This window comes from Balaenoptera borealis (genome assembly GCF_965194805.1).
Source record: "Balaenoptera borealis genome assembly, chromosome: 3".
NCBI lineage: Eukaryota > Metazoa > Chordata > Mammalia > Artiodactyla > Balaenopteridae > Balaenoptera > Balaenoptera borealis.
Window position 1 is genome coordinate 181,091,925 of NC_138866.1, and position 14,029 is coordinate 181,105,953.

At 45.6% G+C, this 14,029-nt stretch overlaps 2 protein-coding genes across 11 annotated transcripts in view; one reads left to right on the forward strand and one right to left on the reverse strand.

Annotated features, from left to right (window-relative positions):
* Positions 1 to 6,284, forward strand: part of CACNB2 (calcium voltage-gated channel auxiliary subunit beta 2) — a 422,488-nt gene extending 416,204 nt beyond the window's left edge. For all 7 annotated transcript variants that reach the window (XM_082385441.1, XM_082385443.1, XM_082385442.1 and 4 more), the window contains 4 exons: positions 239 to 390; positions 1,832 to 1,927; positions 3,003 to 3,188; positions 4,559 to 6,284. In XM_082385441.1, the coding sequence (XP_082241567.1) occupies positions 239 to 390; positions 1,832 to 1,927; positions 3,003 to 3,188; positions 4,559 to 5,029 (905 nt within the window). In that variant the 3' untranslated portion in view covers positions 5,030 to 6,284. The remainder of the gene's footprint in view (positions 1 to 238; positions 391 to 1,831; positions 1,928 to 3,002; positions 3,189 to 4,558) is intronic.
* The window catches only part of NSUN6 (NOP2/Sun RNA methyltransferase 6), an 85,784-nt gene continuing 72,611 nt past the window's right edge, over positions 857 to 14,029 (reverse strand). For all 4 annotated transcript variants that reach the window (XM_082385564.1, XM_082385565.1, XM_082385566.1 and 1 more), the window contains 5 exons: positions 12,577 to 12,702; positions 9,166 to 10,902; positions 6,284 to 8,189; positions 3,187 to 3,324; positions 857 to 1,977 (listed from right to left, as the gene is read on the reverse strand). In XM_082385564.1, coding sequence (XP_082241690.1) covers positions 10,690 to 10,902; positions 12,577 to 12,702 — 339 coding nt within the window. In that variant the 3' untranslated portion in view covers positions 857 to 1,977; positions 3,187 to 3,324; positions 6,284 to 8,189; positions 9,166 to 10,689. The remainder of the gene's footprint in view (positions 1,978 to 3,186; positions 3,325 to 6,283; positions 8,190 to 9,165; positions 10,903 to 12,576; positions 12,703 to 14,029) is intronic.

A 14,029-nucleotide genomic window follows, 5' to 3' on the forward strand; every position in this document is an offset into this window, starting at 1 on the left:
GCACAGAGAGCCAGAAACGTTGACTCTCACACTGTGTTTGTTAGATGTCTGGTTGAGAGAGGAATTCCCTAAATGCTAGAGGTATTGTGAAGGAACGGCTCTCTCCAAAGGATACCTGTTACCAGCTCTCTTACCTGTAGACATCAACCTCACCTACCTGAGTACCGTTTTACTTTGTCTCAATCTGGTCTAAAAATGCTGTATGTCAAGTAATCAAACTCTGCTTAACCTTTTACAGCGGAAGTTCAGAGTGAAATTGAAAGGATTTTTGAACTTGCAAGAACACTGCAACTGGTGGTCCTTGATGCAGATACTATTAATCATCCAGCACAACTTAGTAAAACCTCTCTGGCCCCTATTATAGTGTATGTCAAGATTTCTTCTCCTAAGGTACGTAGGGTTGTTACTGTTCGCTCTGTAATGGAACTTTACTAAAATGTGTATTTATAGTCTGCTTTCCAATTATAAACTGGCTGTGTCTTTATCCATCACAAAGGGTCTGAAGAGAGATGTGGTAGCCGAGAATTGTTAAGATTCATATAAGCGAGCATGATGATGAGTTTCATGGCTTAGGAGAGTGATTCCCAAAGTGTGGTCCATAGATTCCTGGTGGGGGAGGTTCTGAAACACTTTTAGAGGGTCCATGAGGTCAGAACCATTTCCATGATTATTATCTAAGCATTATCTAATACTCAGACATCCTCCCCCTTTTTCACTGGTTTGACCTTTGCACCAATGGTGCAGAAGCAGTGGTGGGTGATGTCTAAGCAGGAATCAAGACCACAGTAGCAGTAGCAGCTGTGGCATTCTCCCTCCCCATGCACTCCCAGGTCAAAAAAAAACACACACAACCCAGTTTCACTTAAGAATGTCCTGATGAAGTAGTAAAAATGCTTAAATTTTGACTCTTCAGTACAAACCTTTTTAATATTCTATGTAACGAAATGGGAAGTACACTTCAAGTTCTTTAGCTACGTACTCGAAGTCTGTTTGTTATCTTGAGGGCAGGTACCAGTGTGATTCTTCAAGTCATAAACCAAAGTAGCCACTTTCATCCTGGAACACCATTTTTATTGGAAAGAACAACTGACAGACATGTCCTTCAAATTTCAGGACAGATCAATGGAATTTAATGTAACAGAGTAAGAAAAGTTCATTGATAGGGGTTTAGATTTCACATGAGAGCTAGTCTTTAAAAAGCTACCACTTGTTTACTGTAGTATCAAAGAAAGATATCCACAATTATCTGAAAAGGCTACTAAAATACTCCTTTTCTGAATTACGTATCTATAGGGGAGTGGATTTTCTTTGCCTGTTTCAAACAATATACTGTGGCAGATTAAATGTAGAAGCAGGGAACATCAGCTATCATCTTCTGTGAAGCCAGGCATTAGAGAAACCTGCAAATAATTTAGCTATTTTTATCAGAATGTGTGACATGTTAACATAGAAGAGGTTTACTGGTCATTCTTAAATGAATTTTTCAGTTTTAATTTCTAATATGTAACTATTACAGTTCACATAAAAAGCTCTTGGGAGTTCTCCAAAGGTTTTAAACACATAAATCATGAGACAAAGTTTGAGAACTGCTAGCCTTGAAAAAAGACAAGACTCATAAAAATCTCCACGCTGGTGATTTTTGAAGCTTGCGACTGAGATTTATGTTAACGTGTTAATTTTGCTGATCATCTTGAAGATTCTGTTTTCTAGCTCAGTCTATTTGTAAACCATTAGTGCTGTACGCAAAAGACCCCAGAGAAAGGAATGAATAATGAACCTTGTTGTTTACCTGAGTGCAGAGACCCCAGTTTAAGAATCTCATCTTTTACAGGTTTTACAAAGGTTAATAAAATCTCGAGGGAAATCTCAAGCTAAACACCTCAATGTTCAGATGGTAGCAGCAGATAAGCTGGCTCAGTGCCCTCCGGTAAGTCTCTCTCTGCAGTATAATCCACTTGAAGGCTTCAGACCCACATTCTGTTAACAAAAACCAGACGGACAGGTAAACGCCTGTCCAAGGAGAGAACCCTGCCCATTAACAGTGGGTTTCCTCCCAAAGACGGGAACAGTCTACCTCTTACCACGAGCACAAGCACTTGTCTAGGTCATGGTCGTGGCTTACGAACGGCTACGGTGTGTTCCGTGGTGACCTCGCTTTGTTAATCTAACACCTCAGTACTATCTTAAATGAAACACAATCGTTGTTTAAAAACTTTGGTTTAAAAGACGGCTCTGTTTGGGGTTGGTTTATTATTCACTTCTAATCAGGGAGCAAGTTGCTGGCTCTTCATCACCATCTAAGAAATTGATCTGAGACCATTTCTAAACCACTCAGTAACCAGATTCTGACCCCTGAACACATTCCTACCTCGAATCCCTTGCTCTGCATACCACGCTTTGGGACCGTATGCTTCTGGCTTTTTTAAAATGAAGGTATCTCAGAAGCCTTATGAACTATGATCAGATCCACGTGTAATTACTGGGAGTACGTTAACATTTATAGGAACTCTGAACTGTTTTGCAGTCTGGACCACATCAAATCATGAGAGGCTTCGGCTTCCTCACGTCTTCACCTCACCTCAGTCATTTCCAAGGTTCAGCTTTTCAAAGTCTCTGTCAAAGACAGGCTTCTTCCTGTACTGTGTGTTTGGCTTATAGTCTCATTTTCTTTTCTATGTCTCTCCCCTAGCATAGGATCAGTTCCTTTTTTCAGTGTGGGCCACTTTTCTCTGGTGGCCCTAACAACTGTTATCACACCTGCTCACTTCCTGGTCATTCACACGGCGAAGCAGCCGTGTCCTCCACAGCGACCTGAGGCCAGACGCGCATAACCTGACCTTAGCGGATGGCCCGCCAAGGCGAGGAGGAAGGAGGAGCCCGTTGCCTCGGGCAGGGACGCGGCGTGCAGCTCTCGGGCGCCCTCCTTGCTCCGCGCGTGCGGGGAGGCGCCGGGCGGGCCCTGGCTGCTGTCAGCATGCCGTCTGCACTGTCTGCCCCTGCAGGAGCTGTTCGATGTGATTCTGGATGAGAACCAGCTCGAGGACGCCTGTGAGCACCTTGCCGACTACCTGGAGGCCTACTGGAAGGCCACCCACCCTCCCAGCAGCAGCCTCCCCAACCCTCTCCTCAGCCGTACCTTGGCCACCTCGACCCTGCCCATCAGCCCCGCTCTGGTCCCCAGCTCACAGGTGAGGGGCGCTCCCTTCTCCGCTCGCGTCACTGGGGTCCCGGGCTCCGGGGCGGTGCTCGTTCCAGTCGGGCAGCCCTGTCCAGAATGAGGTGGAACACCGAGTCCCTTAAGTGTCTCCAGCGTGAGCCAGGCACCTGTAAGAGGAGGAGTGTAAACAGCATCCTGTGAAGTACCGTAAGTCCCCCATATACGAACGAGTTCCGTTCCGAGAATGCGTTCCTAAGTCCAGCAAAGTTAGCCTAGGCTACCCACTAACCCAATCGGCTATATAGTACTGTACCATGACAGGTTTATCATACCTTGCACACAAATAATACAGAAAAAACAAACAAAAGATAAAACATTTTTAACCTTACAGTACAGTCCCTTGAAAAGGACAGTAGTACCCGCTAGGTCACCACTGCTTTTACTTACGCTCGCTTCCGACCATCCTGGGCTTGAAATAAAGATACTGTACTACCGTACTCTATACGGTACAGTAAAGAACACAAAAGCACAACCACTTGTAGAGGATGCACGCACATGACAATGTACGCCAGACAAATGATCTAACTTACGTGATTCTACATGCGAAGCTATGTTTGCATCTTTGAAAGTTCACAACCTGAAGGTCTGTATGTAGGGGACTTACTGTATATAAACTGTAAAATCCGCTCTCCCCATATTCTGGTAGGGCCAGGATAGAGGAACTTTCTATGTGGCCGGCAGCACAGACTGTGGACTCAGACTACCTGGGTTCAATTCCCTCTCCACCCCTTCCCAGGGGTTTAACCTTGGATAAAATCCTTACCTGCCCTTTGCCTCAGGAATACCAATGACCCTACCTCGTGGGGCTGTCATGTGACTTTTCTCATGAGATTGGCTTACAGGGTTGTTGTATTTAATCAGTCAGTATACGCGACTGTCTCATAACACTGCTGGTCTCATATTAAGTGCCACTTAAGCATTTGACATTTTATCATTTTTTTCCCTTAAAGCCAACATCCTACGAACTTTTAATCTTCCCACCTGTATTCGAGCAGAGGTGGTTAAGTGTCCACCCATGTGTAGACAGATCTCAGGCACCTGTATCTATATTTGAACCACAAGAGAACATATAAAAGAATGCCCTCCCTCCTTCATTCATTCATTTAAAAAAATAAAGTTACTCTGTGTGCTGTTCTAGGCGCTTACAGATTAACAGAAAGTCCAACACAATATAAATGCTACGGGATGTTATCGAACACATTAAGCGACCAGGCTAGGTGAGATTTCATTTCAGCACGTTAGAGACTTTGAAAAGGGACTAGACTTCTATGGACTGGCCTTCATGACAGCTCCCCAGACCCCGACCTTGGCTGAGACCTGTGTCTGCTCCTTCGCCTCCAGGGTTCTCAAGGGGATCCGAGGACCGATCGCGCGGCTGCCGCCCGTTCTGCCTCCCAAGCTGAAGAAGAACCCTGCCCAGACCCGGTCAAGAAACCCCAGCACCACAGCCATCGCAGCGGGGCCAGCCGAGGCCTCTCCAGGCAGGAGACCTTGGATTCAGAAACGCAGGAGAGTCGCGACTCCGCATACGCGGAGCCCAAGGAAGATTATTCCCACGAACACGCGGACCACTGTGCCCCGCACCGAGATCACAGCCACCGAGAGGAACCCCACGGGGGCGGGGAGCGCAGACACAGGGAGTCCCGGCACCGCTCGCGGGACCCAGATCGAGAGCAGGACCACAACGAGGGCGACAAACAGTGGAGCCGCCACAAATCCAAGGATCGCTACTGTGACAGGGAGGGGGAAGGGGTGTCCAGGAGACGGCACGAGGCTGGGGACTGGAACAGGGAGGTTTACATCCGCCAGTGACTTTCGCCCTTTTGTGTCGTTGGTTTTTTAAGTAGGTCAAGTCTTGTATACCACCACCCTCCAACTCAATCTTGGGGGTCTACATTGCAATCATATGTGATCTGTCTTGTATATTTTGTACTGCTGTTGCTTGGATAGCAACAGCATGAAATAGAGAATATACTTTTTTTTTTTCCTTTTGTAAGTAAGTGCTATATAAATTCGCCTGGAAAGGCTGCAGTCCTCTGGTTGTCTACTGGACTTTGAAAACTGTCTAGGATCGCTGCCACTTGAACAATATCGTCTGTTGCCATCCAGGTGGCATCAGGATTATAAGAAGCATAGCTGATGTTTTCGAAAATGTGGTTGATGTATCCAGCGGGCCAGAATCAATCGGCCCACATAAAACGTGGAATTTCTTGATTCTCCCGATTTTGAAATATGTAGGCACCTGATTTGCATATTCATCCGTGGACCACTGTTTCTTGCTTGTACCTCTGGCTGACTGACTAAATTTGGGGACAGATTGTCTTGCCTTACACAAAGGGGATCAAAGTCAGAATCTATTTTCTATGTACTAGTATTGTGTACTGTATAGACAGTTTGTAAATGTTATTTCTGCAAACACCTTCTTATGATAATTATATATAATATATATATATATATCAATCAATCAGTTTGATCACACTATTTTAGAGTCTTAATGCCAAGCCAGCAGATTTGCTTTCTGAATTACAGGGACTAGAAATGCCCACCTTCAGGAAATTTGTAATAACGTCGTCTAGACACCTGTTCCCGTTCTAGTAGAGAGTCTGTACATATGTAAATACGTGTGACCGCCTGACTTGAAAAGGTTTGATTTCTGAATGTTTCACCATCCCTGTACGTTAATCATTGTGACCATAAATTCTGGGAAATATAACCAAACTCCAAGGGTTGCTCCGCTCCGTGCAGTTCACACTGATGAGTGTGACAGCCTCGTCCTGCATAGCCAGTGTCTCAGGTCACAGCACTGGGGTCTGGGAGCCGCATGCGCACGAGCCAGTGACGGGCGTGCACGCTGACGACTGCAGCAGCCAGCCCGGGGCCGAGCTGTCAGGGCCCAGGAGGGCGCTCACCGCCAGAGGAGACGCCCTGGAGAGCTGCCCCCCGCTGGCTCCTGGAGAGGGACCGTACGGGCCACTCTGACTGAGTGTTTCACTGGAAATGTCCGACGACCTCTCGTCTGAGGGAGAAGCGTTTACACAGATGCTCCCGACTCCCCCATCTCCTCACCTCGCCCGCCGTGCCTGCTGTGTCCCCCCCGCTGCCCGCTCCGACACTTTCACTGTCCGTCACAATCTCCAAGTGCTTCTTATAACCAAAGCTTCTGCTCTTCGGAAGAAATCAGGGCAAAATGAGGTGACTTGAAGTGAACAAGACGTTGAGGAGGTTTTCCTGCATCAGACACCTGCTCTGAGGGGACGCCAGAAGATGCTGTGGCCCTGCGTCAGGGACACCGCCGAACGCGGCCCACGAGGTGGTGGTCATGCTGAGCCTGAAACCTCCTCTGTCTCTCCTAAGTGTCCGTCTGTCCAGCTATGACTGGACAGGTAAGACAGACAGTATTAGGCGTGCAAGTACCTGGCACTTGAAGTCTGTCCCTGGAAAACGCCTGTCTTGATTGCCTACCTTCAGACCTGGACATTAAAAATTACTATTTTGTTAAATAAGTTAAGCTATTTTTTGTTTCGCTTCTTTGATTATTCCAGGTTCTTGCCAAATATTCTTGGACCTTTATAAGTACAACTGTTCCACATCTAACTCCTTATTCCTCTCCCCCAAAGAAAACTCAGAGTTGTAAAAATGAGTTAACATATATAGTGTTTTATCAGCTAATATAGGAACCATTTCCTTCAATCTCTTTGTTAATTAGCTCTGTACTGTTGACATACCTTTATTTATTGAATATAAAAACAGTAGTCATAATATATAAATTTTTGATGTAAAATATTCACATCATTGGGAAACCGTATTCCAATTAAAGTTACTTTTATAAAATACTTCCCATCAACTGTCCATCACGGTACCATATCGATGATCACCAGCCCCGACCTTTCCTATACAAAGTTTCATCCCAGTTCATGACTTTGGAATATGTAAATTCTTGAAGTACAACTGGTATGTATCTTTTTTGCTGCTACCATTAATCCCTTTCAAAGAATCATGCTAACGGATTCCATTTTTTAAATTTTGACTTGGACTCTTCGTTTCTCACTTTACTGTGAAACACATTAGTCCAAATCAGAGTATTCCGCAAAATCTCTACTGCAGTACTTAGAGCACCCATAAGTGAAAACTGTAGAGTGGGCATATGTGTAAACGGTGTGTACTAAATATGTAATTGAAGAAATAATCCCAAGGACAATGGGATATTCACTGACTTGTGGAATGTAAAATTCTAGTCTTTTCACACAGCAAAGGTTTAATCTTAACCGACTCAGTTGTAGAATGATTGTTGTAGTTAACCTAGAAAATGCTGGAAATGTTTCAAATAGTTCTCTGTCTTTTTTGTCACACCCATTTCAGCCTTTCCTCTGCTCTTTCTCTACTGCTCATTTTAGTTACTGTTACAAAAAGGTGCTGCCTAACGTAGGATGTCTTAGTTATTCTGTACTTTGGGACAATGCCACATTTTAACATGGTCTGCTCTGCGTTCATGTTAAACCTTCACTGTCAGCTACACTGAACTGTTCAACAAGCCTGGTTTAAAGTCATTCATTCATATCAAACAAATAAAGAGCTGGCTTCTGCACTGTCTACTATTAGTCGTATTAAGTGCCATTTTAGGAATGATTCTTACAGCTGAAAGTATGTAAAATACTCACCTGCACTTCCCGTGTGTGGCGCATCACCCTGGGGGGTGCTGCCCGTCACTGATGGGTTGTGGTCATCTCCCCACGACATCTGAGAAGTGACAGCTTCCGGCAGGTCAAAGGCCTCTGAAGGCCTGAGCACGGCAAAGCCAACTTTCTCCCACCTTCATCCTATATGTTCTGCAATTCTTGCCTCTGATGCTGAACTGTACTTTTCCTTTCTAAAATGAAGATCCCTTCTGATGACAAATGTAATTCCTTGCCCTTTGCTCGGTGACACGATGCTGCTAGCCCTGGATAATCTCACTAACGCGTCAAGAGTCATGCTGTTGGAGAAAACAGGCAATCAGAGGGCTCTGGGTCAGTTGTTGAATTGTGTTATATTTTTAACTGTTTGTACTTTACTGTTTAAAATGTGATACACGGTTTTGAAGTAAAACGTACTCACTGTTGAATTAAAATGCTTCTGTTTCACAGATATAACTATGGTAACATTAAATATGTTAAAAGAGAATATATTCATTCTCTTCCACATTTCCCTGATTTTTGTCCTTTTATCATATTTTTTCTTAAATGTCTGTGTTCCTTAAGATTGAATGTGTTTTATTTTCCAATTTGTTTTATTTTTTTAAAAGAAAGAAACCCACTGAAAAATGTCTATGTTAAAGAAACGAATTTTAGCAATATTTTTTATTTGTCCTGTTTTCAATATGCAAATTATTTTTCTTCTGTTTTGCCTGTATTGCTTGTATTTTGATATTTGTTGGTACTAATCAAAACTTCACACATTTGCTACTAGGCTCCTTCCCTACCATTTCCATCCCAGCCTAGCACCTAAGGCTCTGCAGAGAGCATAAGAAGGGATGGATTTTTTGTATTTTTCAAAAACGTATTGAAAGTTCGAGGAAGTATGCTGAGCCCTAGAAGCAGAAGTACCACAGGTGAACAGTGTTTCTCTTTAGGCAGATGACATCTACTGGATATCAGGCAGAATGAGGGATGGAAAGCAGTCAGTCACGTGTTTGAATCTTAGGGAGCTTGACGGGGTTTCTCCCTCGTTCAATAAGCGTGTAACAATGATCTGCTCTGGAGCTGTACAGAAAGCACAGTCCTGCCTCTGGAATGTTCCCAAGCCTGGGGGCAGCGGTCCAGGACATGCCTCGTACACTACAGTGATGTGTCAAGTGCCGTGACAGGAGGAGACAGAGGTACGAGGGGTGTAGAGAGAGACACGCCCGACCAGCCCCAGAGAAGGGTGTGCAAGAGAGGCTTCCTCAGAGGAGAGGCCTCTGAAGATCTCACCTGATCCGAGGTGAGATGAGCATTCTTCACAGATCCAAGGAAGTTGCAAGAAATTCCTAACGGAGACCGAGACCTACGAAGGAAAAAAAAACCGTTAGGCAACTGCCCGAGGCTCAGGAATGTTGAGGTGATTTGAATTAACAAAAGAGATGTATTTAACACGACATGAGATAGCTTTTAAACTATGGCTGGGTATTTTAATATATTTTACCTAAAAAGCAGGTAGGCTGAAAAGCAAGGCTACAGTTACAATTCATTTTAAAAAGGCCATCCACTTATACTGGCCACCATGGGTGATGTTTGGTCACCTGTGCAGTCTGGGCGATTTCAGGTTTGATGGTGAAGTGGTCTCGTTTCGTTGTGATGTAGTCACAGCTGCTTGGCCTGGGGAAGGTGTTGTGGAGTCGCTTCTGTTCAGAGGGAGAACACCAAGGCTTGGCTGAGAGCGGCCACTTCCCAGCTCTCACAAGATGGCTTTCTCACCAATCACATCTTGAAGAACTTGCATGTATTCCGTTAGATGATAAAAGGTACCCGAACTGTGCGACAGTCTCATTTTTAATCTACAGAATTCTAAAAAAATTCATTTTAGTTTTTAGTTTAAAATATGACAGAAGAAAAAAAAGTCAACATAGTGAAGGGAGACTGTCACTGGGAGTAGTCCAGAATTCATTTGAAAGAGGGTTGATTTACCAAATAGTAAACAGAAAAAGTCACGTAAAATCCCCAGCTCTGTTCCTGGCACTTGATAAATAAGTTACAGTTCCCACACCCTGAATTCTGAAGGAACTCAATAACGGAAAACGTGTTTTATAACCAAATTAAATACTGCTAATTTTATTCCTTTTGTTAAATCCACTGATTTTAACATTAAAAATGACTTGCATTCTTTACGAATTAAAACAAAGACCCCAAATGAAAATATGTTCCAGACATCTTCAGGCATCTCCTTTTCTTTATACTCTGCTAAATCCATAAAGGAAAAGTATTTTAAACACACAAGATACAGTCTCAAAGTGCCCCCTCTCCACCCCCCGGCCACCTCCTCTGTGAAGTAGTCTCTTGATTCCCGGGGGGACAGCCGGCAGCCTCTGTGAAGTACAGTCTCTTGATTCCCGGGGGGACAGCCGGCAGCCTCTGTGAAGTACAGTCGTCTCTTGATTCCCGGGGGGACAGCCGGCAGCCTCTGTGAAGTACAGTCTCTTGATTCCCGGGGGGACAGCCGGCAGCCTCTGTGAAGTACAGTCTCTTGATTCCCGGGGGGACAGCCGGCAGCCTCTGTGAAGTACAGTCTCTTGATTCCCGGGGGGACAGCCGGCAGCCTCTGTGAAGTACAGTCTCTTGATTCCCGGGGGGACAGCCGGCAGCCTCTGTGAAGTACAGTCTCTTGATTCCCGGGGGGACAGCCGGCAGCCTTTTCTGTTTCCTCAGCAACCACGGCATCAATCATGTGGCCTGACAACAGTTTTTGGTTTAAAAAAAAAAAACATGTAAAACGTTTGGAACTTTCTAAGGATCCTTCTCCTAGGTGCTTTTGCATTTTAAAAATTTTGCAATGAAAAAGCCTATACAATCCTTATTTGCGAGCCAAATCGTGTCTTCTATCCTGGCGTCTCTGAGAGAACCAGTGTCAGTGTCCTGTGATGGCACCACGCAGGGATCGAATCGCTGCAGCCGTTTCAGTTGTTCAGATGACAGGCCGGCTCCCAGCATCCCTTCTCCTCCAACCTGAGGGTCCTGCTCGGAGAGACAAATAAACACAGACAAACATCCTCACGTCGGGAAGTGTGCCTGTGTACCATTTACGTAAAAGGACAAACTGAGCTGTACCTACCACCAATTCCAGAAACAGAAAAATGAGTAAATACCTTTTATTTTTGTGAAATGGACACGCTGCTTTTCCGGGTAGTAGAGTGGGAGGGTGGTAACATGCAGCCACTTGATGACTGAGTCCCTAGGGTGGCCCTTACGCTTATCAAGGCCCACGACGTGCAGAAGAGACCGGGGCCCCACACTTCGAAGCACGTGGATTCACATCACAGCTCTGCCACAGCTTAGCTGCGTGGCTTTAGGAAAGTAACTTACCTTACCTGCTTCCTCATCTACGAAACAGGTGAAATACTCTGATCTGAGGCTTAAGTAAGTAAGGTGGTATCGGGCCTGGCACAGAGTGGGCACTTAGCAAGTGGAACATTATTATCAGTTACAGCAGGAGGTGAAAACCCAGCTTTCTTTGTCAGACTCCCCAAAACTGACAGGAGCTTCTTGGGCATCTGAAGATGCCTCTCTCTGGCCCATACCTATTGGATGATAAAAGTCCTCTTTTTTTGTTGTTGTTTTTAAATGTACTAGGATATTAAAGGAGATGAGAAAACTAAAGCTGCCTCGATTAGTTTAGAGGAATACAGAATCATAAGGAACTGAGTGATCCGTGCAAACCACTACTACAAAAGATGCATAAGCCTAACTTAAGTCACTATTTCACAAATGTTTGTGTTACTGAAGATATATTTTCTTAGGTTTATATCTGAAAACCTATTGTTTATTAACCCATGTGTGTGTGAGGGGAGTTCCATCTCTTTTAGGTACATACTGAGTGTATATGTATATACACACACATCAAATTCAAGTGAATTCTCAAGTCTTCTTTTCATCTAAATGCACTTATCTTAATTTCTGAGTCTAGAAACCATCTCTGGATTGCCTTCTGTTTATATATTCCAATTACTTACTAGAATTCTGTACTGGAAAAACTGACATTAGATGTTCAGTTTATCTGAATGAATGTGAGCATTACCACAGATTTAAACCTAATCTCAAACATCACGGGCTAAAAAATCTAGTCATAAATATAGTTTTAATAAAAACCAGAACAGAAAGACAGTGCTAGGTAAAATAAAGTACAAGAAACCTTTTTAAATGTTCCCTATCTTATATAAGAATCCAGAAGGAAGCAATAATCCTGAACCATCTTCCCCCCTTGGCTAGTCTTTTGATATCCCAGTTATTAAAGCCTCTTGGGCTTTGGTGTGATATGAGAAAACTGCTCAACATTTGCCCTATCAGAAAAATTACAGGACTGAGGGGTGGAGGAAGGGTTTTAGAAACAAAATTCTGAGTAACATGAACAAGAGCCACAAGTCAAATAAACATGTAACAAAAATCCCCCTGAGCTCTGTGGCATTTTAACACAACTGTAGAGAGTGAAGGCCTGGAAAAACTGGGTCAGGATGTGAAAATCCTCTAGGGGCCTGTCTGGAACAGCTCTCATTAGAGAAACCCTGTGTACCACAAGATTTGTTTCAGAAGTTTTACTTGACACGTCTCTTCATATCACTCTCTGTGTTTATCAACATGCTTAAGTTCCCACGACTTACCGGATCACCCAGAGACAATGGCAATGGCCCTCACCTGGTGCTGAAGCTGAAGGTGAGGAAACGTCTTGAGGGCCCAGGCGACCTGTTCTTCGTTTTCTGCTAGGGTGACAGTGCACGTGCTATACACCAGCACACCCCCCGGCTTCAGCAGCTCAGCTGCCTAAAGACAGGTGTGATCGAATGATGAGTATCGCAAGAGCAAGTGAACATTTTAAATATAATGTATGTAAACAAATATATACACGAAATACATCTATAAGTGAAACGATTCTCACAGAACACCTACTGCACGCTCGCAGAAGACCTCAGACTTTTCTGGAAGGGCCAGAAAACCTCCACATAACCAGGCAGGACAAAAGAAAAAAGAAAAAGAGAGACAGAAAGGAATCAGGACTGGACCTGCGCCCCTGGGAGGGAGCTGTGCAGAAGGAAAGTTCCCTGTACCCTGGGAAGTCCCCTTATCGGCGGGAGGACCAGCCTGGATGGAAGCGGAGCTTTGGAGCCCCGGAGATGAACGCAGCAACCAGCCTGCGGAAGGCAAAACGGACAGTGACCGGCACAGGCGGTCTGTCCCGCTGCCCTGCGCTCCCCCAGCCTGAGACACTCAGCTGCCGGTATGGGGAGGCGGGGCGCTGGGTGCTGAAGCTTGGGCTTCAGAGACAGTCCCAGAGAGAGGACCGGGGTTGGCTGTGTGAAGACACCTTGAAGAGGCTGCAGAATGGCAACTGAGGCTGCACTCAGAAGAAGCCTGGGCCCATGAGAGACGGCAAGGCACCACTGTTGGGTGGGGCACGCGAGGAGAGGGGTGGGAAAACCACAGGAGTGTCTTTCCCTACACGCGCTCCGAGGCAACAGGACACGGCCTACACAAGCTCCGGGGGCAGGCACGAGCCGCCACTGCCATCACGGGCTCCAGAGGCAGGCACAGGCCACGACCACCACTAAGAGACCCGCGAGTGGGCTCCCGTCGCCGCCCCCGCTATCCCCGGGAGCACGCGGGCCGCTGCCACCACTGGGAGACACGGGAGAGGGTGCCAACGGCTGCCCCAGCCGTACCGGGAGCGCGCACAGGCCACCGCACCTGCACACCCCGTATCAAGCGGGTACCGGCCAGCGCACACTGAGGAAAGAGGCAGCAAGCATCCGGACCAAAAGCAGCCCTCGATTCCAGACAAGATGGCGGAGTAGAAGGACCTGACCTCACCTCCTCTCACGAAAACACCAAAATCACACCTAAATGCTGAACAGCCATCAACAAAAACAGATCGGAACCTACCAAAAAAGACAGTTTGTTACAATATATCCACAGACAAAGAATGATAAAAGCAAATCCCATACCCGCCGGGTGGGCAACCCACAAAGTGGAAAATAATTACAGTGCAAGGTTCTCCCACAAGAGTTAAGGTTCCGGGCCCCTGGTCAGGCTCCCCAGCCTGAGGGTCTGGCATCGAGAGGAGGAACCTCCAGAGCATCTGGCTTTGAAGACC